Source organism: Onychomys torridus, chromosome 9 (assembly GCF_903995425.1).
Source record: "Onychomys torridus chromosome 9, mOncTor1.1, whole genome shotgun sequence".
NCBI lineage: Eukaryota > Metazoa > Chordata > Mammalia > Rodentia > Cricetidae > Onychomys > Onychomys torridus.
Genome location: NC_050451.1, coordinates 41,118,729 through 41,146,446, shown reverse-complemented (window position 1 = coordinate 41,146,446; position 27,718 = coordinate 41,118,729). Strand labels below are relative to the sequence as shown.

Sequence of the window (27,718 nt, the reverse complement as noted above, 5' to 3'; positions counted from 1 at the left end):
GGCCACCTAAGTGGGCACAGGAAAGAGAGGGGACAGTATTGAAACACTAACCTGTAGGCTGAGCTGTACTTTAAATTTCTATTCCCACATAATTTGTTTGTTTCCCAGAGATATCCTCTAGGTAGTAATGATACTTGCAAAAAAAAAAAAAAAAAAAAAAAAAGATGGAATTTATTTTGAGAACTCAAAGTTCCTTTTATATACCCTCACTTCTACTCAGTGGAAGGGACTCATTACTCTCTCACCAGCTCTAGCTAACTCCTCAACACTCAGAAGATCATGCAGTCAAGAGACTTGTCTTCAGAGTTCAAACACTAATTCCCATTGAAGGGAACAGAGATGCTTGGGAGATATTGCCAAGCAGGAAGGCATTTGGTCCCTGAAATTGTAGCCCGGGTTGCACGTCATACTGATTGTGCCCTGATGCTTCTCCTGTCTTGAGCCCCTTACAGCATTTTCCCCAAACCTAGGGAAAATGCAACAGCATTTCTAAACTCTCATATCTTCTCTCAGGAACCGTATCCCTATGTTCATTTCAAACCATCATGATTGGCCAGAACTGCTTGTTGAACATGTCTAAAGGAACAGAAGGTCTGAAATACTAATAATAATGCAATATTAACATTCAGTTAACCAAATACCAAGACGAAACCTAGCTTCACGGGAGTGACTCTGGGTGGAAGACAGTGTGCAATATTTGAAAGGCCTTCTGCTTAAACAGAGTCTGCCCTCATTTACGGAGTGTACCTCGTCTTTTGAATCATTCCTTTTACTCACAGCCCTTACCTCATATGGGCCTGATAGACCTTTGAGAGCCAACAAAAATACTTTGGTAGACTGTCTGAGGGTGGGGTAGCAGGGAAGCCACATCTGTGGGGTTAATGCTGAGCTGAATCTGAAGTCTTGTTCTCTATGATTTGGCTCAGTTTTCATTCTTAACCCTAAAATGTAAGTCAATCTCTTTCCTATGATTCCTGGCCTTTCAACCAAGCTTCCTGTACTGCAATCCTTCTAACTCACCTAAATCAGTGCACACGTGGCTTGTTGCGGTGGGTGCAGAGATAGGGGGATCTGAAGAGCAGAAGAGTCCGTGTCCTCTCTGGAGCTCCCAGGAAGTCCACAGCAGTAGAGAAATGAATGACAGCAGAAGGATGGCACTTGGGTTTGTGGGGGTGGTGGGGGTGGTGGCATGGAGGGCGGGGTCAGGAACATCTTTTTATGCCGGCCTGTTTCTGTATGTTCTCATGTGGAACACTTGGGTTCACCCTGAGAATAGCCTTAAGCAAGGTCTGCAAACATCAAAGGATGCCCAGGCACAAAGGAATTTCAAAGCATTGGCGAGAGAGGTGGCCCCTGAGAGGGATTGTTGATGGACAACCAGAAATCTGGCCCTGAAACTTGTTTCCCGACAAGCTTTCTGGAGAATGCCCATGAATGGCCAGGCCATATTCTATATGAATTGGACAAAGATGTGATCCATGGCCATGTCACCAAGAAGTGAGAGTAGGTATCTAAGTGCAATTTGTAGATGCGTTGAGATAATGGAGTGTGCTTTCTACCGGGGTCGCAAGGGCTGCTAGCAGTTCAGTTGCAGTGGTGGAGATTCTTTCCAGTTTGCCTTGGCATGAAAATGTCTGCACGCATCAGTTTATACCCAGAACTTATTTTCAGAGCCAGGTATGGTGGTAGGGAGCTGAAGCAGGAGACTCAGTTATTTCAGGCCAGTCTGTGCAATAACAAGGAAAGCCTGTCAGAGAAAATAAAAAATCCACCAACTGTTATCTGCGGATGCTAGAATAATTAGGAAGCCGACACTGATAGGCTGATGTAGGGCATTAGGTCGAACTACATTCTGCACATCCTCCTATTTGGTGACCACCCCCACAACCTGAGGACTGAACCCAGGGCTTTGCGCTTGCTAGGCAAGTGCTCTACCACTGAGCTAAATCCCCCAAGGAAGGAAGGAAGGAAGGAAGGAAGGAAGGAAGGAAGGAAGGAAGGAAGGAAGGAAGGACTAATTTTACTTTTGGGTGGTGCTGGGAATTGCACCTAAGATCTTGAGCATTCTGGAAGAATGCTCTACTACAGACCTACTTCCCCAACACAAGCCACAGTCTTTCAGAGTGTCTCTCTTAGAGTATATTACAGAGCATCAGCAAGCCGTTCTGAGAATTCTAAGGATGTGAGTGAGGACAAAGCGCTGCACCAGAGCCTGTCATCAGTGTCAGATCACATGCAGAATTGCTCTACCAAAAGCCTTCTGTCACCTGGTCAACCCAGTGTTCAGCAAATGAGTGATAATCGACATTAAATGGGGAGGAATATTTTCTATGCACGAATCCACAAATCCTACTATAATCTGAAGCTAAAATTACAAAGGCCTTTTGGATATACAGCCATGCTAGGAAGCACACTAAACTGCAGAATCCTTGTGTATAGCTGCAGAAATCTGAAACTGTTGATGTAGCTGAGGAAGGCAAGGCAACCATTAATTCCAGAAACTCTTTGGCGTGGGACCTGACTATGGAAGCTAGGCAGCTTGCCTGCGACCTTTGGCTGTCCACCTGTCTTGACCAACCAGCTTGCCATTGCTGGGATAACAGACCACCATGACTCACCTTTTTTTTTTTTTTTTTTTTTTTTTTTTGATTTTTCGAGACAGGGTTTCTCTGTGTAGTTTTGGTGCCTATCATAGATCTTGCTCTGCAGACCACGTTAGCCTGGAACTCACAGAGATCCACCTGCCTCCCGAGTGCTGGGATTAAAGGCATGTGCCAACACCACCTGGCTATTTCTGGAAACTTCTTAAAGAGTGCACACTTCTTATAGGTCTATTTTCCCTCCCAAAGCTTCTTAGGTTATGCTTTCTAATTTGAGTTGCTGATATCTTCCTTTCAATGTGAAGTTTCAGTCACTCCCTAATCACATTCTTTAAAAATATTAACTCCGTCTATGAATTCTTTGATATGTCTTCCATCATTCGATTCTTATTTTTATTTTTTGGGCACTCCTATTAGTCAATGACCTAGACTTCCTGTCAGCTGATGGATGGGCTCCAGAAGCCTCCACCTTGGGTCGTAAACTGAGATCTCCTGCTTTCCAAAGACTCCATAGTCAAAAGTCCTAGGGCCTGTGATCCGGGCAGGGATGTTAGAAATTTTCTTTTTAATTTTCACTAAACTACAGCTAGAATTTAATAACTGCTTCAATAACAAGGGGGAAGTGCTGGGTAGAAAGGAGGCTGTCACTGCAAGTCCGGGAGAATTTTCAATCACCATCTCCAGGTGACCTTCTCACCGGGGCCAGGAGCTCAACACGGAAGTGGGTGTTTGCTCATGACTGTGGACAGCTGCTGCCAGGCAGTGCTCTGCCCTGTCAGAATCGCTTCAGCCAGGCGACACCTAAGAGGACTTTGTCACACAGAGGAAAGAGAACATGCAGGCTGTTCAGGAAGGCTCGCGTGACCGCTTCTTTCTGGCTTCCCAGACTCCATTCCCCTTGAGGCTGGGACACGAAGCTCCATCTGGTTTGCTTCACCATGTGCCTTTCACCACTGCCAAGGGCCACTTCTCTGGTGACACTCACCCTCAGTCAGGTCAAGCCCCATTTGGCCAGGTGGACATGGTCTGTTCGACCTAATCCCACATTCAAGGGGGAAATCTGGAATAACTGTGATTCTCCTTCAAAAACAAACAGAAAACAGACACAAACAAACAAAAAAAAAATGGCTTTCAGTCACATCTGAGTAATAAGAGAGCTGGAACCAGAAACTGGTGGGCTAAGACAGGATGGAGTTTATTAAAATTCAACTCTCTTTCTGCTCTCTGACCACTGGCTATCGTTTCAATGCACTGACTGGATCAGTGATGCTGAAGTCAGAATTTGGCTCATGATGTCTGCCGGAATAAACTCAAACCTTCCAATCTTTTTTTTTTTTTAATTAAATATATTTATTTATTAAAACTTTTTCCATTTTACATACCAACCCCAGTTCCCCCTCTCTCCCTTTCTCCTGCTTCCTCACCTCTCTCCCACTCTACCCCCATCCACTCCTCAGAGTGGGTAAGGCCTCCCATGGTAGTCAACAAAGTCTGGCATACCAAGTTGAAGGAGAGCCTAGCCCCTCTCCATTGTATCAAGGCTGAGCAAGGTATCCCCACCACAGGGAATGGGCTCCAAAAAGCCAGTTCATGCACCTGGGATAAGTCCTGGTCCTGCTGCCAGGGACCCCACAAACAGATCAAGCCACACAACTGTCACCCACATTCAGCGGACCTGGTTCAGTCCCATGCAGGTTCCCAAGCTGTCAGTCCAGAGTCAGTGAGCTCCAACTAGCACCGGTCAGCTGGCTCTGTGGGTTTCCCCATCATGATCTTGACCCCCTTCTTCTTCTTCTTCTTCTTCTTCTTCTTCTTCTTCTTCTTCTTCTTCTTCTTCTTTTTTGAATGCCAAATGCCATTTATTGAAAGAGGGAGGAGGTCTTAAATACAGGCTTGCAGCACAATGGGAGAACCCCGGAGGGCAGAAGTTTGCTTCTGATTTTTTTTTTTTTTTTTGAGCTGAGGATCAAACCCCTGGCCTTGCGCTTGCTAGGCAAGCACTCTACCATTGAGCTAAATCCCCAACCCCGCTCCTGATGTTTTACAATCTTGCATCTAAGCAGTTAATGCCCAATATGCTGGATACACAGACAAGGAGCTTCCCTTAAGCATTCAGGAGGGTGGAATCTCACAGGGAATTAGCATAGGGAGGACATCAAGGTCAATGTCAGCAAGCAAGGCAACAGTTACCCAAAACGGGGGCCAGGGCCCTACAGGTCCCCCCTTTTACTAAAAAATGAGCTTCTGACTTGGGTTGCATGGGACGTCAGCAGGTCACCTTACCCGTCATGGAGACACCTGTCCAGGCCACACAGGTGTCCTCAAACCTTCCAATCTTTAAACTCTGCTGCACTGAGAGAATTGGCTGTCTGGGAAATCAGAGGGAAATCTGTCTGTCTCCTAAATGTATTTCCCAGCAAATGAGAACAAAACCGTTCCAAGTCTAGTCTCGTCTTTCTGTCCAGGTTGTCAGCCTTGTGTCTGAGACTCCCTTGGACTTCATTTATCGTCTCTTTGTGTGTATCGGAGCTAAGTTCAGGGACACCAAGGCCATAGAGTGTCCCATTCTTAACTGAAGAGCTGAGGACAAACTGCTAGAGTTGTATGGCTGCACTACTTAGAAGGTTTGTGGGAAGCTTCCTTTCCACTGAATGAAGAGCAAATTATACAGAGAAAGAATGAGGAGGAATCAGCCGAGCTAATCTTGGGAGAGGGAATTTTATCCTGTATTTAGTTGCCTTTGTCTCTCTCTCTCTCTCTCTCTCTCTCTCTCTCTCTCTCTCTCTCTCTCTTTCACACACACACACACGCACGCACGCACGCACGCACGCACACACACACACACACACACACGCACACATGCACACGAAACAGCTTCTAAGTGCCTGTTTCAAAACCATTTTGCCAATCAGGATTGTAACATTCTTATCATTGATGCGCATGGTGTTTCCTACCTATAATCTAAGCACTCAGAAAGTAAAGACAGGAAGATTGATGCAAGGCCAGCCTGGACTTCATGAGTAAATTCCAGGATAGCCTGGGCTACAGCATGATGCCCTGTCTCAAAGAATAATATAAAATATAATAAATTTTATTGTCTTCTTTTTTCATTTTAAAAATGATTTTATTATTCTCTGCCCATCAGTGTTTTGCCTGCATGTGTATCATGTGTGTGCCTGATGCCTACAGAGGTCAAAAGAGGGTGTGAGTTTCCCTGGAACTTGAGTTACAGAAAATTGTGAGCCACCATTTGGATGCTAGGATTGAATCCCCGAAATTGGTGTTATAAACAGATGTGAGCTGCTGCTCTGGTGATGGGAATCAGAACTGGGTCCTCAGGAAGAGCAGCCAGTGCTTTTAACCGCTAAGCATCTCTCCAGTCTCCAGCATATAGTACTCTTTTTTCCCCCAGGGCTGAGGACCGAACCCAGGGCCTTCTGCTTGCTAGGCAAGTGCTCTACCTCTACCACTGAGGTAAATCCTCAACCCCAGTACTCTTGATTTATAATACTATATATATATTGCATGTATGTCATTCAATTCTGTTCCTCTAGAGAATGCTGTCTAATACAAACACAGTAGAAGGAGTTAGGGAAACTAGGAATTTTAAACAAAAGAAATACAGGTGAACAGCTTCAGAAAAGCTCATAGCGAGACATGGTGGCACACCTTTAATCCTAGCACTCTGGAGGCAGAGGCAGGGGATCTCTGCGAGTTCCAGGGCAACCTGGTCTACATAGGTAAACCCTGTCTTGAAAAACACAAAACAAACAAAACCAAAGTTCATTGCCTCAGGAGTGCATGGGAAAGGTGGCATTAGCTCATTACTGGAGACCACCATTGGCAGGCAACCATCCTGGCTTATCTGCAATACTGCAGAAGTTCTGGAGCTAGGCCTGTTACAAGAGGGCAAGCAAGAATTTGAGGAATCCTCGGAAATACTTGGTGAAGCTGAGCCTGGCGGCACAGGTCTGTAATGCCAGCTCTGTGGGAGGCTGGCGTAAGGTCAAGGCCTGCCTGGACTCTGCAGAGAGAGGAAGGTGCAAGCAAGCTTCTTTGTGCACATGTGTGACTTGTAGGATCTTGATGTAAGGAGTCTGTTGTGTATTGTGAGCATTTCCACTTCCACTGGCCGAAAGGATGCATAAGGAAAGGTATAGAGCATGGAATGTGGTTTGTCCAGGTCCATTTGGGCACGCCACTCACGCAGCATCTCCACATACTCAGTAACTTAGAAGCTCACCAAAGGGCCTTGTCCAGGAGATTTATAGAGTTAAATCTCCACCCTAATTCCTGGAAACTGGTGGGAAGATCTTTCAACTGTCTAAACAGTGGTGTTATTCCTGCCTTACTTACCTTGAGATTTTTAAGTCCTTAAGCCATTCCATTAGCATAAACGGAGGCCTGATCAGTGCTGTCACTAGGGCAACGGCAAGCAGCAGCTCTGTGTCAGAACTAAGGTGACACAGGAATGACCAGCTCTCATGGCTGCCTGGAGGGTACCCAGGAGAGGATTTCTCTTCCCACCCTCTCTCCTCACTCTAAATAGACTTATGCAGATGAGTATTTGGGAGGAAATCTCTTGTATCAACTGGCATCCCATGCTTCAAGTACAGTTGGTTTATTTACATAATTGTCTTGGCATACTCCCTGGGCTGCACGTCACAGGAGACTGTCACTTAAGTCAGGGAAGGGAAATTCAGATAAAGTCTCTTTTCCAAGTTGCTATTATTCAAATGTCAGTTTAGTCTCTCACAAGTATACCTTTTTTAGCAACCAACATCTTCTTCTTTTTTTTTTTTAACATAATTTATTTATTCTTTGGGAATTTCACATCATGCAATTTAATCCTGCTCAACTCAGACTCACCTCATGTCCTCCCCTCACGCCTGCAGCGCCCCAAAAGAAAATAAAGAAAAAATCAAACTGAAACAAAAAAGCAGGGAACCAACAAAAACAAAGTAAAACAAAATGCTCTTCACTACTCTGTCATTCCTGCCTCTCAACACCTCTTTGTTCGCCCTGGTGAGCAGCCCATATCTATAATTTAATGTCCTATTAAGTGTCCAAAGTGGGAAGGAACAGGTGTTATTGGAGTGCTAGGCTCGGGGCTTTACTCTTGTGGTCCCAATAAGTGAGGTCCTGCCACTGAAACACCAAACCAACAGGAAAGGCAACATGGAGTGCGCAGAGGAGCTTTAGTCAGTGTGAGTGTGCTGATAAAGGCAAGGACCCTGCCGTCCTTATCCTGTCTCTGAGGGGCTAGCCAAAGCACTAAGGTTACATAGCGGGTGGAGGCAGGAAGTAGTAAGCCGTTTCTGTCCAGCTGCGGTCTGGCCAACTATTACCTCAGGTTGGTCAGACACAATGTCTGAGCCAGGGCGATGGCTCAGTGGGTAAAAATGTTTGCAGCCAGACAACCTGAGTTCATTCTCTGGAATCCATGGTGAAAAGAGATAACCAAGTCCCAGTGTTGTCCTCTGACCTCTTCCTAAGCACCTGCACACACACTCACCACACACACACACACACACACACACACACACACACACACACACAAAACACTCTTTCTTAAAGGGCCAGCAGGATGGCCCATCCAGTAAAAGCCCTTGTCACACAAGCCTGATTGATGATCTGATCCTTGTTCCCCTGCGGAACTGACTCCCAAGGGTTGTCCTCTGACAACCCTTGTACTGTGTACTGTGGCATACATGTGCACATACACACACACACAGAAAGAGAGAGAGAGAGAGAGAGAGAGAGAGAGAGAGAGAGAGACTCACACACACATGTAAAATCCTGAAGAGGAAAGCCATTACTCTCTGTTTACCCATCAATTGACCTCGGACTCCTTTGACCACAGAAGACGCACAAAGGACAAATCACACATGGCCAGAAACTTCAAACTTGTTACCTTACTTTCAGTCACCCACTGGGCACATGCAGTCACAAACATTAGTAATGCCAAATAAGGGGTGGGAATGCAGCTTGGTGGCATGGTGTTTGTCTATCAGACAGAAGGCCATAGGTTCAATCCCAGCACCACTTAAGGAAGGAAGGAAGAAAGGAAGGAAGGAAGGAAGGAAGGAAGAAAGAAGGAAAGAAAGAAAGAAAGAAGGAAAGAGAGAGAGAAAAAGGACACAGGGAAGATTAGTTCGACTCCTGTGTAATGATGACACACAAATTTGTGAAGCGTTCCATACATAAAGCTGGGTGATGGTGGCACACACCTTTATTCCTAGCACTTGGGAGGCAGAGGAAGGTCAATCTCTGAGTATGAGGCCACTATGGTCTACAGAGTGAATTCCCAAACAACCAGAGCTCCACAGATAAATCCTGTCTTAAGAAATCAGAAAACAAGCAAACAAACAAACAAACAACCAAAAAACCAAAACAACAACAACAAAAATCCCAAAAACAAAAACAAAAACAAACAAACCAGCAAAAGGCAATAATACAGCACTCTCATTTGCCATGTGAAGAGCTGGAGCTGTTTATCCAAGGCTGCCTCCAAGTTTTGTTCCAGGTCTTGTCTGTGAGTGGGATCTCGCTCTGTGCAGGAGGGGACAAAGTTCTGTGTTGTAATGGATCTGGTGAACCTTTCTCTTTGACCAGATGTTTAGGGACACTCAGGGGCAGGAGTGTTCACAGACTGGAGGGGAACTGAAAGAGAGCAGGGACACAAATCCATGACACAGTGGGTTCAACAGACAGCTTTTATTATGATGAAAATGTGGAAAATCTTTCAATTAAGGGGAGGGGTTAAAAAATCCTGATGATCTATTACATTTTTGACACAGCATTTAAAAAATCTTAGTAGCCACAAGCTATAATAATACCAAGTAAGTCATATCTTTCATTTTGACCACATGCTATTTCCAAGTTCCTAATGGTTTACCTAAGGCGGACATTTAGGAATAGCAGGACACATATACAGTGAAGTAGGGAAAAGCCCCGTGTGAATAGCCAGTTCAGTTGGATTTCTGTCTGAGATCTCCCACTGTTCTCACGGTCTTCAAATCCATTAACTCTAAACTTCTGAACCCAGTAGCAGAACTGGCATCAAGGGCAGGGCTTGGGGCATTGAAATAAAACAACGTGGACAAAAAAAAAAAAAGCACTTTGTAGTAGTTGAAATGCTATCTGAATACTTGTCATGCACACGTTCCTCAGGATAGAATCTGGGAGAAGCAAGCTATAAGGGGAAATTTTCTTCCTCTCTTGGATGTGCTGCACTTAATACAATGGATTATAGTGATTACCTATGGGTATAAGGCGTGAGCAACGGGAACAAACCTAGAGGCCTTTCAATACATGACTCATTGCTACTCTCACTGACTCCGAGGTCAACCACTGGTTGGTTACCAGCTGCAGCAGCTGCGGGATGACATCTATCTGTCAAAGTGCACGGGCACCTCTGGGTTACCCTCACAGGCAATGACAACCCGCCTCGTGCTGGCACTGGCCCTGTATCTACAGTTGGGAGCCCTGGAGCCCCCGGTCTCCCTGCAGTCGGTGACCTTCACTACACCCTCGTGACAGTTCATGTTGCCGTTCTTGCACTGGATATTGGCGGTGCTGCAGATGCCACGAATGTTCCAGATGTCTTCGTGGATGAAGGTGTTGAAGCGTTTGCACTGGTGAACAGTCATCTTCCTTCTCTGCATCATCACGTTGCAGTACCTGTCATCGCCGCCGGTGTCCTGAGGGGCAACATGCTGTCTCAGGAACCGCTGGTACATGCGATCTTGGCCAGAGGAGGGCTGCACAAGCCCTAACCCCAGCAGGGTCAGCACCAAGAGCAGGAGCCAAGCCTGGGTCCTCTGCAGAGCCATCACTACCTAGGAAGTGCCTGAGAAGAAAGCAAGAGAGGAGGAAAGGGTAAGGACTGGGCACTGGAGAGGTTCTGAGAAAGGTAAAGTGAAGTCTCATGGGAGTCTTCTCTTCCACCTCCTCCCACTCACGATCTGCTCGCTTTTCCCTGCTCTCACCTTTCCCACCCTTTCTGTGAGAGTGAATAGTTTGGCAACATGGACCTCCTTGAAAAACAACCCATTCTCTGTGATATGAAGTCACAACATGCCCACACGGTTGGGCATACCCGGCGGACCTAGACACTCCCGCCTAGTTATTTCCCGTTCAAAATAGCCATTTCCAGGTCACAACATCTCACGTGACTAGGACCCTGTGACTTTGCGTGGTTGCATAAAATGCACACAGCTATGTGATCTACACACGCGCGGCCCACCCTTTATAAGCCGGCGCCATTTTGCACGGGCCTCTCTTTCCCTCTTGACCACGTGTGTTTCCCACAGGTCTGTTCCAGTCTGTCTCTTTCTCTCCTATCTTAATAAAAACTCTTCTGTGGATTTGTTGTGTTTCGGGACATTTCCTCACAGGGTAAGAGCACTGCCAAATAACTAACACTCTGTGCTAAATGACAGCTGGTTTAGCCACCAGAGCAAGCCAGGGCAGAACTGACTGGGTGGTTAGTTATCCAGGCCTGTGTGACTAGACTGTAATACAAGGAAAGGTAACTCTGCATAGAGCTGGAGTTTGAGGATCGGTAGGGAGTGTTTGGTGTTCTGGAAATTCCCATTCCCAAAGGTGTAGATAGACTTGAGTCAGAGCAAGTTCATGTGTTGCCGATTTGAATGCCTGGTATCTAGGAAATGAGGAAGATAAGGTAGAACAGACTTCCGTCTAGCCTTTCCTCCCCTGGGACTATTTTGTTAGTGGAGTAAATCACGTGTTTGAGGGGTGTTTGGGGAAACTCTTTACACCTCTGTTCAAAACAAATACTCAGGGTTGGGACTTTAGCTCAGTGGTAGAGCGCTTGCCTAGCAAGCTCAAGGCCCTGGGTTTGGTTCTTAGCTCTGGAAAGAAAACAAAACAAAAAACAAACAAACAAACAAACAAACAAAAACAGCAGCAGCAACAACAACAACAACAAAAATACTCGTCTCTGTGAGTTCAAGGCCAGCCTGGTGTCACAGTGAGTTCTGGGATAGCCAGGGCTGTTACATAGAGAAACCCTGTCTCAAAAAAACCAAACCAAACAACACCCCCTTCCTCCCAAAGCTCAGGGATCATTTGGAGGGAGTGAGGGAAAAGATTGAAAGGCAGGGGGTGACTTCAGTGAAGCAGTGTTCTCTGGGCACAACAGGGAACATGAACATATGAACTCACAGCTGTTTAGACAGCATGCACAAGACCTATGCAGACTCAAGCAGGACAAGTTCCCAGCCTGGAGGAGAGAGATGGGCATAAAGTCTCACCCCTAACTGAGGAGCCATTGGCAAGTAATATCAGCGTAAAGAGGAAGAGTCCATTTTCTTTACGGATGTGTGACTCCTGGTACGTTGATTGCTCCAGAAGATAGTCGGCACCCAAGTGTATTTGGGCAGAACAAAGGGGACTCAATGGCTTTAAATAATAAAAAAGGCTATGAAGTTGGGTGGGTAGGATGATGGGGGTAGATCTGGCAAGAGCTTGGAGAGGATAGTGAATATGATCAAAATACATTGTATGAAATTCTCAAAGAATTAATAAAAATATTTAAACAAACACAACAGGATAATAAAGACATGGCCAGTACTAGTCTTCAAGAATGGTTTAAGGAATGGCTGTCAGATACTGCCCTCTGGCAGTCAGCCCTCAGATTGACTTGCAGGTTGGTTGACAAGAGCAAATAGAGAAGGTAGTAGGACAGTTGTTTCAGATCAAGCAGACTTAACAATGCAAGTACAGTCCAAGAGCCGCCTCCTTCAGAGCGGGTTTGAGTATACAGATCCCATTGTACTTCTCAAAGATGCAGCTCCAGGATGGCAGATCCCGCACGTGGCTGAAATGCCTTGGGAGTCATGCATACTTCATCTTTCCTGAAGCCTATGCTTTGATAAGTGATAATTACCAGTATCAAATGCAAGTATTACTCTTTAACACTCCCCATATTAACAGCCATGTCTATGCCCCACTTCTGTGCCACCAGCTACAGATTTGAGATAGCATTACTACAGTTATTAGCAGCCTTGAGGACATTGAGGATGGGCCCCTCCCTCATGTTTGGGTTAGGGCCCTACCTCCTGTTTCCCTGGTAACTCTAGAAAGGTGAGCATCAGCTTGGCACTCTGTGGGTTTCCTGGTCAAAAGAATGGACTATCTGTCCCTGGGTGGTGGTTACATGATATTCTTCTCTGCTCCAAAGATTAGAACACAACCTACTATTTTCTCCTCCTTAAGGGTTAATCCAGCTCTACTTGTCAATCACCTGGCTCAGAAACTGACCCTCAGAAAGACTGATTGATCTAAAACCACTTTAAGGAGATAGATGGGCCGATTATTCCTTTAATGAGCTAGTGCAGTTAACCTTTCCGGAAGTCCATCCCTCAGCACAACCACTTACTAAGCCGCTGGCCTGCAGCCTGCTAACGCTTCTGGGCTTTCTTTTTTGTCCATTCTATCCCTTTTCTTTCAGATACTGGCCAGAATTTCTAACCATGCTCTCCTAGAACTCTGGGCTTTCTGACTCTTTCTCCAACCCCTGCCTCCACCTCTACCTAGAGCGGCTTGCTGAACTCCACTGCTGGACGTGGCTGCTTTCCTAGACCCTAACTCAAAAGGTCTGCTTTTTCCCTTGCTCTTCTGCATCTCCTTCCTCTGGTAGCTGCTAAGGTTTACAGCTGGCCCTCCAAGCGTCCTTCTGAGTCTCTTTCTAAGTTTTTTTTTTTTTTTAATCAAGGGGACCCCAAAGAGGGAACAGCACATTCTACTAACACCATGTCAGGCAGAAGGGAATCACGTGGTACTGAGAGGAACGGAGGCAGAGAAAGCTGCTGTTTGATATACATCTGGCCCAGTTAGTTTTATCAGCTTGTCTTAGCCTAGAGCAGCAGCTCTCGACCTGTGGGTCACATCCCTTATGGGGGTCGCATATCAGATATCCTGTGTAGCAGATATTTATGGTATTACTCATAACAATAGCAAAAATATGGTTATGAAGTAGCAAAGAAATAATTTTATGTTGGGTGTGGGGGTCACCACATAAGGATCTGTATTAAAGGGCTGAAGCATTAGGAAGGTTGAGAACCACTGGCCAAGAGTAGCCTGCAGAAGGGAGTTTCAGTTAAGAGATTTCCCAGGTCATACTGGCCTATGGGCATGTCTGGGTTGGGGGTCTTGATGGTTAATTGATGTAGAGGAGCACAACCCACTGCGAGCAATACTGATCCCTGATCTGTAGAAGAAAACCACGTACATTCCTGCTCTGACTTCCTTCAGTGATAGTGTGTGACCAAGAGGTGTAAGTCAAGCGGACCCCCTGCACCCCATTATGCTATGTTCATACAGCAGCAGGGCTCAAGACAGAACCCTCTCTCTCCAAGACCACAGACACAGATTCTGCAGGGACACACAGTACTTACATTTTAGCTTCAGCAGAATGGGGTGTTTATTTGCCACCCTCTCTCATTTTACATGGATCTTATTTACTTTCTCTAATCATGCTTTTTTTTTTAACCTAAAATATGGATTAGCAAGAAAATTGGCTCCATAGAAAACCTAAAGTATTCATGTAAAAGCAAACACACACTACAGATACACTAACCAAATGAATAGGTAAGACATAGTAAGACATCCTAGGGGAGCAGTCCCATGTAGACACGCACAGGTGCATCTCAAGCACTCTCAGTATAAGAGAAAATGAAGGAGCTAGAGATAATGCTGTGATGGTCAGTAGAGAGCTTAGCATGCATGGAGCCCTGGGTTCTATTCCCAGCATCACACGCAGCCAGGCACAGTGGGGTACACCTATAATCCCAACATTTAGGAGGTAAAGGCAGAAAGAGCAGAAGTCAAGGCTAGCTTTGGCTACAAGAAAGAGAAAGGATTTCCTATTTAGTATAGTTTTAACCAGGATTCTCTCCAAAGGCTCTCCCCCTGTGTCAAAGATTCTCAATAAGAACGTCTTTTGACACCAGGAGTCTCCTGTGCTAGCTGCTATATAGTTCAGACTTTCCAAGTCCCTCAAAGGCCCACCCATGTGTCCAAGGCTAGATCCCCAGGGTGGTGCTGTTGGGAGGAAGTGAGGTCACTGAGGGCATGCCCTTGAATAGTCCTTAAAATGACCTCAGCTCCTTCCTCCTTGTTCTCCTGATGCTGTGATGCTCTGCCATGTCCTTGTGCTATAATTCACAGTCTCTCCATAGGTATGAAAGGAACAGGTCAAAATATTCTTTCCTCTTTCTAAGCTGATTAGCTCAAATATGTTGTCAGAGCAATGGAAAGAAGACTAACACAGTGCATGGCTTTGGGAGATTCTTCAACCTCTCTCAGCATATCACTTTATAAGTTACAGAGCCATAATAACACCTGGCTCTTGCAATACTGTGAGAAACAAAATTTAAACAGTTTCATGGGAGGTCTTATCACAAAGCCTAGCACACGGTAAGTGGCCAGTAAAGGCTGGCAATTGCTTCCCATTTGTCCAGTCTTATCCTTGAGTTCGTGCCTATGAGGAAAGGAGTTGAAAGCAGGGTCACATTGGGGTGAAGGGGGGCAGGTCTACTTCTTCCAGAAGGCAGAATTACTACACAGTGCATAGGAAGAACGGGGAAGAAGCAGGCTGTGTGTGAGATGGGCCAGGGATCGACCCTTACAGAGCAGGAAAAGGAAAGCCAGCTTAGTTTTCAGAGCCAAGTGCCTTCCCTCTCTTTCCTTTTTCTTCCTCTACTTCCTTCACTTAGGAGAAAATAACAACTGACTACAATGTGTTATGCTCAGTATTATTGACTCTCTTTATTTTAAAGAGTTAATCACACTCTCTAAAATTCGGAGGTCTCGTTATTCGTGTCGTGTCCCCCAGGAGAATTTCCTCTCCAATTGCATGGAATTTTCTTCCTCACATGGTCACCATTCTGTGAAGTTTGAGAGTGTTTCTTGTCTGTTCTTTGCACAGCCAAGCAATCACTTATGATTCTGTCTTATTTCTCAAATGGCTTATTGAGACACAATGCCTTCCCTGTAAGTTGACATTTCACTCTAAATAGCTTTGTATTATGATAGAGCAAGAGTCTCAGTACTAAAACACCAAGACTGCGTTCGACTGCTTCTCCATCAATGGGTGAGAAGGACCCATCCAGTCATGTGATTTTTGTTGTGGTGGTTGTTTGTTTGTTGCAGGAATAGGTTCCTTCTACCATGTGAGTTCCCCAACCAAACTTGGGTCATCCGTCTTGGTAGCAAGCACCTTTCCTCACTGATTGACCACACTAGTCTTTGATTTTATTTTTCAAGGTAACTTTGCTAATGAGAGTCATTTGAAAACTTCTTCTTGTTTTCTGAAGAGATGGTGGTGATTCCTGGGCTGAGCATCAGCAGCCAACTTCCCAAATTTGAAAACTGTCAGGAAGGCGGGGCTCACTCAAGTACTGGCCCAGAGCCTGAGGACTGGAAAAGTGGGACTTTGGGCCCAGTTTAGGGCGACGATAACAACTGGAGACATGTTAGAGAAAAAGCAGCCCTGACGTTCAGATACCCACAGGACAGCCCACCTGGTGGTTTTCATTTGCTAACAACTGTTTTCTAAATAAAACATCTAGGTATGTGTTCATAAGTCTTCCCTAGCAAGACACCACCCACGGAACCTGTAGGTGGGCCAGGGTACCAAGAGCATTCCACAGGTGACATTTCACACTTGAAAACAAATCTGACTGAGGAATATAAAATACACTTGGAATCTTCCTATAAATTCCTCAGGACCCCACAGTTGTCAAACATCACCCAATAAAGTAAAAGATTAATGAGAAAAAGCATATAAAGTAGCCAAGTTTTAAAATTTTAAATAAATTAACTGTGACAAAGCAATGTCTTTGGAGTATTCCCTTACAATCAACAATAAAGCCATTCCTTAAGACAAGAGGCAGACACTCAAGGAGTACAAGGGAAAACTGGAGGGGCTATGAGAAGGGAAAGGAGTCCCTACTCGGCAGTCTGGGAAGCAAGTATCTCATCACAAGTAACAACTGCTTAAGGCCTACCTCCCTTGCCAGCTGTAAACCCACACTTTCTAAGAATCCAAGAGCAAACCTTATTTCCAAGGAAAGAATGTGCACTAAACCAGGGCTCGCCCCCGGTGGTTCCTGATTCTACCTATGCAGATTGTAATTCCATCCAAGGCATCTCCTGAGTCACCTCATGACCCCACTTATCAAAAGATAGAGAAAAGGGGGCTTGGGGGGGCTGGCTCAGCAGTTAAGAACTTGCTGCTCTCGCAGAGGACCTGGGTTTGGATCCCAGCACTCACCACGACCATCAACTACTCAAGCTCCAAGGGATATAGCAATCATTCTGACCTCCCTGGGTATCAGGCACACATGTGGTGCACATACATACATGCAGGCAAAAACCCATATAATAAAAGAAAATATGCATAAACTAAAATAAGTAATTTTTTAAAGAGAAAAGGGGAGATATCCTAGCAGCCTTTTAAGAAGTGACTTGAGAGGCACCCAAATTGTATCTATGACTAATACAAGACTCTTGGTTAGGAAGCCCATACCCACATTTGGGTGTGTCTCCCTTTCTGAGTGCCTCTCTCACAACCTTTATGTTAATAGCCTGTGTTAAAATTGTCATTGGTAAAAATCCCCAACTCTGCTTCACGCAGGCTAGTCTTGAAATTCTCTTCTGTGTGAAACTATGAATCTGGTTTGGCCAGAGTTGAGGTCCTTAAAAAAAACTAATGGAGCTGATTAGGTTGGTGAGGATGGGCAGCATGAAGTGTCTGCCCCCTCAGTGCTGACAGTCTCATGCTGGTTTGTGTGTGGTGTATGTAAGAGAGGGGTGGAGTGTGTGTGTGGGGGGTATCTTTGGTGTGTCAGCATTTAGTCATAACTCCTTTCCTTAAAGGCTCCTTTAGTGACCTAACACTTAATAGACAACTTGACTCTATCAAAAGTTCCCATCTGTCCCATCTGTAAATCAATTATCATCCTCACCACCACAGAAAGATGAAGTCTACTGTCCCATTGACTGGCAGGTAAGGAAGAATTTATCTGCTCCTGCCCCTCCCCCAGGGGGCAGCTGAGTAGAAATATAGGAAATATAGGAAAAGCTAAATTACCTAGGAACTAGTGATTCTTCCAGATGGATTGTTAGTGGCTTTAGAAACATCTTTATTTATGTGCATCATAAATCAGGAGACATAAGTTTCAGATAGTTCATTTTCTGGCCACTGACAGTGAATGTTGCCATCATTGTTCTGGGATAAGAGGGGATTAAAAAAAAAAGCAGAGCCAACCCAGTGCTCGAGGCCTGCTTACTTGGGACTGATAATAGACTCGTCAAAGTGGACAGGCAAGCCGTTTTCACAGGCAATAACAATGCGTCTGAAATCCCTGGAGGCTCGGTACTGGCACGGAGGCCGGGTAGACCCTCCTGTATGCCTGCAAGTGGTGACCTGGAATTCAGAAATGCTCATTCTGAAGATATCTCTGTAAGGGTTTCCGTTTCCTCCACAGACGAACTTGATGCTGTCCTTATTGCCATGGATAAAGGTGTTGCGTTGTTTTCAGGGAGAGGTCAGGCCTCGTTTTCCCATCATGCTACCACAGTATCTGTCGTCCCGGCCCTTTGGATTGGCATCATAGTGCTGAGTCAGGAATTTGATATACCTGGCATCATTCTGAGCCAGAGCTGGTGATGTCACAACCAGACCCAGCACGAAGACCAACAACAAGGGACCCAGACTCATGTTCATCTCTTCCAATAGAGATTCCTGCCAAAAACAAAGAAGTAGGCATGGTAGGGCCTTGGAACCACATTCTAACTTAGGCTAGGAGGGTGGGGACTTTCCCCTCTGATAGGACATTATGAATCAGTTGTCCTCAGTCATCTAATTCATTCTCTACTTGGGCCTTCCTAATGGACTGCATGACCCAGCCATCTTCCTCTATCTTTCAGGATCACCACTGGCAATAGCATAATTAATAACTATTGATATTCCTTGTCCCTTATTACTTAACTTGATAACGAACATTATTCAACTCCCTGTTGGGCCCAGGAACTGTGCTAGATCCTGGGACACCAAAGACCTTTAGGATAAACCAAGGACAGGGGCAATGGTGTGTGTGTGTGTCAGTCCCAGCTACTTAGGAAGCTGAGGCAGGAGGATTGCTAAAGCCCTGGAGTTTCACACTAGCTTGGGCAACATAGAAGACTCTGTTTGGGGAAGAAACAGAAGAATGGAATAGAGATGTGGCATCCAGAGTAAGCAATGGGGCCTCCTGAGGTGCTAACACAGAGCTGAGAGCCAGGAGGAATGGCATCCAGGGACCATGAACACAGGGGCAGCCAATCCCCCAGGGTTACAGAGATGGGACTCCAGGCACTCGGGTCACTCAGTTCCACACCAATGAGGAAAACTGTTGAGAGCAAATCACCTTGGTGTGAAGGGGGTCAGATCTACTTCTCCCAGAGGACAGAGTTACCATTCAGAGTTACCATAGAATGGACCGGTGGGCCTGAAGAGATGCTTATGGAGTGAAAGGGGGAATTCAGGCTTGTTCTTCAGTGTCTCACTTCAGAAGCCCTTTGGATGACTCGGGAGAAAAGTTTCTAGTCTCCCCTATGTTTGTAATATGGTTAACACAGACACAAGATCTTACAGTGTGGTAAAAACAAAGCATAACAAAATGAAACTAAGACCTCTTCATGAAGCCAAAGGACTTAAAATATGCTGTAAGATCTCTCTGGAAAGGACAGAGTGAAGGCCGCTGACATCAACTCTCCAGAGCTCTCAGCTCACATGGCACCACATACATCCCTCACAGACCACACACCTTAGGGCCAAAGGTACCTCTGATGGAGCCTGACTCCCTTGTGGGCTTTTAAAAAATGTTATTTCTCATGAAATTTGGAATTCAGAGAATCAAGAGGTATTAGGTTGTTTGTGGCAAGTGGTGTCTGATAATACCCTTAGGTCTTTCGAGAAAAATGTAAAGAGCACCTCAAGACCTAACAGCCCCCCTTATAGTGGGGTTGCAGAGGACCTGAATTCGGGTCTCAGGACTCACACTGAGCAGCAGCTCACATGTACCTGCACCCCCAGCTCCAGGGGATCTAATGCTTCTGGACTGTGTGGGCATCTACACATACCTGCCCATGGACATGCATGCATACACTTAAAATAATAATAAGTATTTTTTTAAAAAACTCTATAAGGAGAAAGTAGTTCAGTAAGTACAAAGCTGGGCTTGAGGATATGCTGTGAAGGGGGAAATGTAAGGACCCCCTACTACCCAGCCCAGTAACTGGAGAGTTTCGGGTCCTAGAAAACATGGTAGATGGCTTCTGAGGAACATATATCCAAATATGCGCCTCATTATAAAACCCATATAGGCATGTACCCCAATGTACAAATGCCCCCACATTTAATAACAACAACAAAAGTCAACTTTTAAGTTTTGAATAATTTTTGGATACAAGGTCTTGCTCTGTATTCCAGACTGGCCAATCTGCGTGATACCCAGCTGTGGAAGAACACCCGCTTGCTGAGCTCTTCACGTTTGTCTTGGGGTTATCTTTCCTGGGTGTGATTTCTCTTCAGAAGTTAGGAAGAATTTATGCATGCATGCATGCATGCATGCATGCAATCGTAAAACAGGCAAGGAGGGCTGATGCAAGTTTGGGGCTAGCCTGGCTACCTAGTGAGCTCCATGTTAACCTAAACACACACTATAAGAGCTGGTAATGCCTGAAAGAATCAGCAGGTGGCAGTAGTGGACAGGGATGTTGCCCTTTGGTAGGAGGACAGTTTGGCCCCTGTGGAGGCACCAACCTGTACTTAAAACCTTGTAGGAAGGAGTACAGGTTGTAGGGAATGTGAACTGGCAAGCAAACTTGCCAGGCTTTAGGTAGTTAGGACACCAAAGCAAAAGCCATAACGTGGAGGATCCAAACACTAAGGATATCACAAAGCAAATACCAGGTATCAGATTTCATGGCTGCTGTTTCCAAACATGCCATGACTCATGTGATCTTGGGCAAACAACCATGTACCCGCCCATTTCTCCTGAAGCCCTATAATCTACGATGGAGGGGTATCTGTATTCTTTGCCCTGAATCATAGTGCTGGCTTCCCAGCAGACTCTCAATATCCCCCTGGTGATTAACTTGCTTTTCCTCTCCAGGCCTATGCTTTACCATCCATAAACATGAGGGGTTCTAGCTTTCAAAGTCCGGGAGTCTATGGTTCTCACTAGATTAACAGATCCTTTATCCAGTTTCATTAGCAAAATTCAGTTGGAATTATGGAACAAGTTCATATAAAGTTAGTTGATGGTACAAGGTACCCACTGGAAGAAAAGAGGTGACAGGACAACCTTGGCCCAGTCGGCTGAAACACATCTTCCATGAAAGCTCTCAGGTCTACGTGGCCAGGTAAAGGGGCTACTTGTTTCTAATTTGCAGAAATTGCACATTAATTTTTACCAACTCATCTAACGCAGTTCTTGGGCTTATTATAACTTCATTTCTCTAAAACATCAGAAACGGAATCCCAGCGGCACACCATGACCACCAATGTCTATTGTCCACTCTTGCAACTGTCTCACTAAAACATTAAAATTTCCCCCAAAGCCAGGTGAAGTATAATAGTGAGAAAACAAGTGACTGCTAGATTATTTGGGGTGCAGGTGTAAATCTGCCAAGGCCAAAGGTGCTGAACCTTAGTCCCAAACACATCACATGTCGGTTATTCAGATTTCGGACAGTAGAACACATTCCCACTCTTCTCTAGACTCATTCTATCCATTCTTAAACTAATCCTGCAGTCCCCACAAGAACCCATGTTCCCTATTTCTCCCCATTGGCAGCGCTTTGTACCCAAGAGCTGCAGCACGGTTGACAGTAAGGTGACAACCTTTCCTAGCTCCACACTCCCTGACCTGTGTATCTCCAGAAACACTCCCAGAGGAAAGCCATAACACCAGATGCCCAGTCTTCCTTCCAATCTTTCCTCCTTCCTTCCCCCAACCTACCATCTTTTGATCTTGGGACACATTCCACTTTGTTTTTAAAGAGCATTCTTAACTTTTTAAAGGAAAGAAATGAGTAGGACACAGTGCTGGAAGAATATTTCCCTGGTTTGGGGTTTTTCTTTTTATTCTTTTCAAGCCACATGCTTGGTATGGACAGTTCAGACGCCCTTTGTCAAAGGGTTTTCCCAGCCTTTGGGAGATTTTTATCACAACTGAGGAATCCCTCCTATACCTCCGTCTCCTGCTCTCAATTCCATTCACTTACCTTCATCCAGATACAAACTATCCCCAACGAAACCTGCTTTCATTTTAATTAGGCTCTGACTCATTTTCTTTTTAATGCCTGAGCTTGGGTCCAGAAGTCCTAAGGAGGGATGATTGGTTTTGATAAAATAAATGAATGGCTAGAAAGAGCACAGGGAGAAAGGAATAGAGTAGTCGAGTACCCAGGAGGAAGGACCTTACCAAAGTTGGCCAGCTTTCCTCCGACTGGAGATGAGTCCAGCTGTTTGCTCCTGGAGACCGGGTCCAGCAGGGTGACGCTAGAGGATCCTCTCAGTCTGGTTATATAGAGGGTTCATGAGAGGGGGTTGGGGAGAGCATTTCTAAGGAAGTACTTTGTCAGAGAGATGGAAACCAAGGACACCAATAGTGGACAAACAAGGGGTCCTTCACCTTTTCCCTGGGCATGCCCAGGCCAAATATTAACCACCTTAGTGGATCAGATGTTTGCTCAGAGATGTTTGCCTTCTCTTCCAGAGCTCTTTCCTAATGTGCATGGTCCTCACCCTTGCTCACAGTCGGACTGAGGTTTCACTCTTCATATGCCATAGGGTAGACGCAAGACCATGGTCTCTGATCTTGACGGTCAATGTCAAGAGCCACTTTGGAAGAAGTCTAGAGGAAGGAGGGAGGCAGCTGTGCTCCCACCTCTTGAAGCTTCAGAAACACTTTCACCGTTTCCTGGACTCCTCTTCCTTTCATCCCCCCTCAAGAAACAAAACCTGCCTGCTAGCCTTCTGTTCTTGAAAGTACAATTATAAAAGCAATTGTCTACATCCAACCATCATCACTGAAACTATGTAAATAAAGAAGGTATTGTGTACCTTTGCTCTGCTTATGAGGAAACACCGAGACTAAACAGTAGATAAGCCACAGGGTCAGACCTTCTAACACACAAAGCACACAGGGAGGTCCTAAGGAAGTTCACTAGAGTTGTTATATATTAATCCTCAGGGCTGGACAGATGGCTCAGTGGTTATGGATGCAAGCTCAATTCTCTGCACCCACATGGCAGTTCACAACCGTCTATAATGATACCTTCTTCTAGCTTCCCCAGGCATTGCATGTGCCTAGTACACAGACATACATGCAGACAAAATACCCACATACAGGAAATAAATAAGTATATAAAATTGAAAGAATTGTTACACATTTATCTTGTATGGAGGGCAAGACTGCAATATTTTAGCTCTTTGTCAATTTCTAGACTTTGTTCCATCATTCTGTGTAAATATTTGTGTGTAGTTGAAGCTGCGCTAATTTCTAAAATAAATAAATAAAAAGTGGAGAAAACAACCCACCTCCAGGTTGATAACGAAAGGGTAGAGGCAGAGGCAAGGGGCAAAGCGCCCTGCCCCACATGAAAACCCTGTTGGGGACGCTGAGTCTGGGCACAGGAACGAGGGCATCAGTTGACTGACTTGCTTTATCTAGCATATCAGCATCTGCAGACTCCCTCAGCAGGGCTGTTCCTCTGTGTAGCAGGAACAGAACTCCCTCAGAAGCTGGGGCAGGAAAGATGCAAACAGGCAGCCATAGGGTGCTGACATGCAGGCATGTTCACACCTAGACAGGGCGCACTTGGAGAAGACTGCTCTTACCCAGAGTTCTCACAGTGTGGGTGGGATGGATCTGGTTTCACTTCAGGTTGGTGTCACTGAGGAAACAGGCTGTCAACTCTCCTTTGGGAGTTAATCTCATTGTCTCTCCATTAGGTGGAACCTTTCCAGGGAAGAATATTTGCTTGCTCATGTCTCTATTCTTAGTGACTGACACCTAAGTCCTCACCAACTGACCTAAAGCCGCTAACCATGCAAACTCTGGGCCTCTCTTTAAAGGTTCAGAGATGCAAGATTTGGTAGCAGTTATTAAATAAAGCTTGATTGCTAAGGAGAGCAATCTGGCTAGAGGAATTGGCTGATACTCCCCTGAGCACTGATGAGGCCATCTGGGTGTTGCAATAGATCTGGGAATGCTCTGCTCTTCCTGCAAAAGTTGCTGAAGTTGGCTCATGTGCCTTTGCCAGTGAGTTATTGTTCCCGACCACAGTGTAAAATCTCTAGGAGTCTAATCTCTCTATTAAAAAAAAGTGCACCCCTTTAATCCCAGCACTCGGGGGCAGAAGCAGGTGGATCTCTGTGATCCTGATCTAGAGAGCTAGTTCTAGGACAGCCAGGGCAACACAGAGACACCCTGCCTCAAACAACCAATCAATCAAACGAACAAAAAGAAGCTGCCCAGAATGTGCACATCCTGAGGGACACACTTCCAGTGGAAAGGCCCTGCAGCTTGAGAAGGATGGTGGCATGGGGACCTAGAAAGGACAAGCCTCCACACTTGAGTTTTGTTGAGGCATAGCCCTGCTTGGAGTTCCCCTTTGCCTTCATCCTTTCCCTTCCCCCTGCGCTCCTAACCCAACTGTGAGCTGAAAGAGAATGAGGCTGGGGTTGGGATTAGATGACTCAGCAAGCTGTTGCGGCCTGCCTTCTCTCTGCATTGGTGACTTGAGAGTCCTGGAGTCTCTGGAAAGGAAGGTACAAGCACACTTCTGACCACAACTCACTTTCCTGGCCAGTGCAAACTTTGTTCTGCCAAATGCCCAAATGTAAAGGGTTTCCAAAGTACAGGGAGGCAAGAGCACAGAGGACCTTCAGGGTAAGTAAGACCTCTGCTGGAATCCAACTGGGCACCAAAATGCTCAGTGTGTAGACATACTGTGTGTGGCGATGCCTACTTTACACTAATCACACATCACTTTTTGAACAGATGTGGAAGAACCGAGTTCCAGAGTCATTAATCACCCATTTGTTAGAAGGGAACAGCCAAGTTCATTGCAACACCCTGATGGCCTCATCAGTAGCCAGGGTAAGTATCAGCCAACTCCTCTAACCAGTGAGGCCCTTTTCTGGTAAACAGCAACAAGGCAGACAATTCACCCTCACCCACAGCACACACAGACACAAACTCTACTCATCTCACACAGCACCTTGCCCAAACAGAGCAGCCTCCCTTTCCTTAGGTCTGTGTAAGAGCACAGCAGAGCAGCCAAAGACTCACAGGAGTCAAGCCCCTTCTCTGAAGTCACTGGCCCTTCACCTGGCAACCCAGAGGGTTTAGAACCTGCTCTATACCCTGATGAAAAGCCTGGCCTTTCTTAAAATTCTTCCATGTTGGCACATATTGAAATAGAAATGGGTATTTTAAAAGTTTTGTATTTTAAGATGCAAAGAATTCTAGTCTATGAATGATGAACAGTGTGTGTGTGTGTGTGTGTGTGTGTGTGTGTGTGTGTGTGTGTATCGCTAGTGCTCAAAGCCAGGGCTTCACACATGCTATGTAGACTACCACTGAGCAACATTTCTGGGCCTGATTATTATATCTTTGTCATTAATTTTAATTTATATGTAACAAATGGCAATTTTTAAAAGTCTTCATTTAAAAAGACAATGTTTTTACCAACCAGACAGTGGTTGTACAAGCTTTAATCCCAGCACTCAGGAGGCAGAGGCAGATGGATCTCTGTGAGTAAGGCCAGGTTGGTCTATAGAGCTAGTTCCAGGACAGGCTCCTAAGTTTTAACCTCCTGAAAGCATTCCCCTTTCCTGGAATTTTTGTCTGTTTCTTCTCCAAGCCAGTAGTATCCATGGACACATGAGGCATGAAATTCTCCTTCCAAGAATTCTAGTGTTGGGTCATTTCCCCCTTATACAGAGTGTATGCTTCATTCTGTCCTTAACACTCACTGTAGAACCAAGTGTGGAAGGCATGGGCGAACTCTGTGCATTCCTTTACAATGCTAACTTAACACTTAATCATTGGCAGAAGCAGCAGCTAAGAGAAAAGCTCACAGGACTAGAGCTTGAGGAAGTCGGGACACAGTGGTTGAGGGAGAATGGGAACAAAGTCCTCACAACTTCCCTGAATCTCCAAACAAGACACAAATTCAACATTCACTTCCCAACATACTGGGCTTTGGCCTAGTCTTGGCTTCTAGTTATTCTCAGAATAACTGTTTATGGAGATTGTTCTCTGCTCAAACATAGATACACTGGAAAATCTCAAGAGATGTTTCTTCAGCCTGCGTCAGTCAGTACACTTTTGAATCCGTAATTGTAGGCACTAATGATGCTGCCAGCGGGCAGCTCCACAGACGGTCCATGGGATGCAGAGAACAAGGATGAGAGAGCATCATGCAGAGCTCTGCATCCCTGCAAAGCTGAGGCACTGCTGCTTCACTGATGACTCTTTCAGACCTTGTCTCTGACCCTGGCCATAGCTAGTCCACTTTTTCCTCTTAAACTGCAGTTCAGCTCCACATTATCCGAATCGTGTTACTGACATCCTACCACTCCATGAAATCAAGATGAGAACAGGGGGCAGCCTGGGACAATCTCTCGACCTGTATTTTACACATGAGGACATTGAAGAACAAAGAAAGGAACATCCATTGACCGAGGAACATTTGACATTCCTGTGACCATAATAAGCTTTCTAACGCACGACACGACTTTTATATCCCATTGGAATGATTTCTCCAGAAATCAAAACTAATTTTTAAAGTAGTACTGAAAATTATTTAAAGGAAACCTACACTGATTATTTCCATAAATCTCCCCAAACGTTTGACTTCCCCTTTTATTAGCGAAAAGTTTCTTGAGTTAAAGCCGCTGTGACTAGCAATCCGGCTCAGCGCTGAGTGGTGCGCCTGCCCTTGGAATAGCTGGGGCTGTTCCGATAGGTACACTACTGAGGTTTTCGGCGATCGCGTGCATGAACTAACTGTAAAGATTACTGCCGTCACGGAGGGAAGATCCTGGCCCCCTGGAGATGTCCCAGTATAAGGACATGGTTCCTACTGTTCTTCCGAAACAAACATGTTCCATCATTTGGACACACACGGTTTGGTGTGCTGTCTCAGGGCAAGAGAATCCCAACCGCCCACTAAGAAGGCATGGAGGAGGTTGTTGACGCTTGCCTCCAAAATTTCACAACACACTTAAGGGTGGGTTAAGGGCGGGAGACAGGAAATAGAAAACGAAAACACCCGTCCTCAAATGTTAAAGTTACGCGTGCACAAACAACCTTGACAGGCCTTTTTTCACAAATCTGATCCCAACCTGGGAACCCTCAGCTCTTTCTTATCTGAGCAAACGCGGGCTGGGTTCCTGGAACCCCTCCCTTCGCAGATTTTGTGGTCCCCTCTGAGCCTGGGCTCTAGACCACGGCCACCCACGCTGGACTCTGCCAAGCAGTGGAAAGGGAACTCTGGCAAGAGTTGATCCCAGCCACACCTCAGCTCCGCAATCAGACTCGAGATGTCATCCTCGGTTGGAAGGGAGCAGGGGTGGAGAGAGACCCACCTGGCGCGGAACTGGAGGCGGCGGCTTTGTTTCTCACCCGAGTTTTCCTAGTGGGATGCCGAAGAGTAGAAATGAAATTTCCTTCGGAATCTCGTCCGGGATATGGGTGAGGTCGGCGTTGCCTGGCCACGCAGACAGATTGGGGCGGGGTGCAGGGGAGCGGAGGGTGGGCGTTCCAGCCTCGGTGGCTGGGACCGCACCCCGTTTCTCCCAGGATGCCCCTCCCCGCTGGGCCCGCTTGCAGAACCCAAAGAAGTGACCCTAGCCTCCAAGCAGGGAACCAGTGTGGGGTTCTGCGCAGGAACCAGACTGGCAGATGTCCCGAGGACCGCTACGAGGAATACAAGCCGCTGATGCTACAGAGACCCTGGGGGACGGGGGGGACTCCGGGAGGTTCCCTGGGGAGCCCTCAGAAGCCAGGAATTTGGTGTTTTGTGTG

At 45.9% G+C, this 27,718-nt stretch overlaps 2 protein-coding genes across 3 annotated transcripts; both read right to left on the bottom strand.

Moving 5' to 3' along the window:
• Nucleotides 1–9,298: 9,298 nt before the first annotated feature.
• Nucleotides 9,299–27,599, bottom strand: Rnase4 (ribonuclease A family member 4). Of its 2 annotated transcripts, none has more exons than XM_036199334.1 (2): nt 27,317–27,599; nt 9,299–10,452 (listed from the first exon to the last, which is right to left on the bottom strand). In XM_036199334.1, the coding sequence occupies exon 2, from the start codon at nt 10,433–10,435 to the stop codon at nt 9,992–9,994; it is 444 nt and encodes a 147-aa protein (XP_036055227.1). In that variant the 5' UTR covers nt 10,436–10,452; nt 27,317–27,599; the 3' UTR covers nt 9,299–9,991. The 2 variants fall into 2 exon arrangements, with proteins under 2 accessions (XP_036055227.1, XP_036055226.1); XM_036199333.1 differs by having other exon boundaries at nt 27,280–27,596.
• Ang (angiogenin) lies at nt 17,839–18,357 on the bottom strand. The gene is given in 1 exon segment (XM_036199335.1): nt 17,839–18,357. A coding segment is annotated over 1 exon segment (441 nt). The 3' UTR covers nt 17,839–17,916.
• Nucleotides 27,600–27,718: the final 119 nt, after the last annotated feature.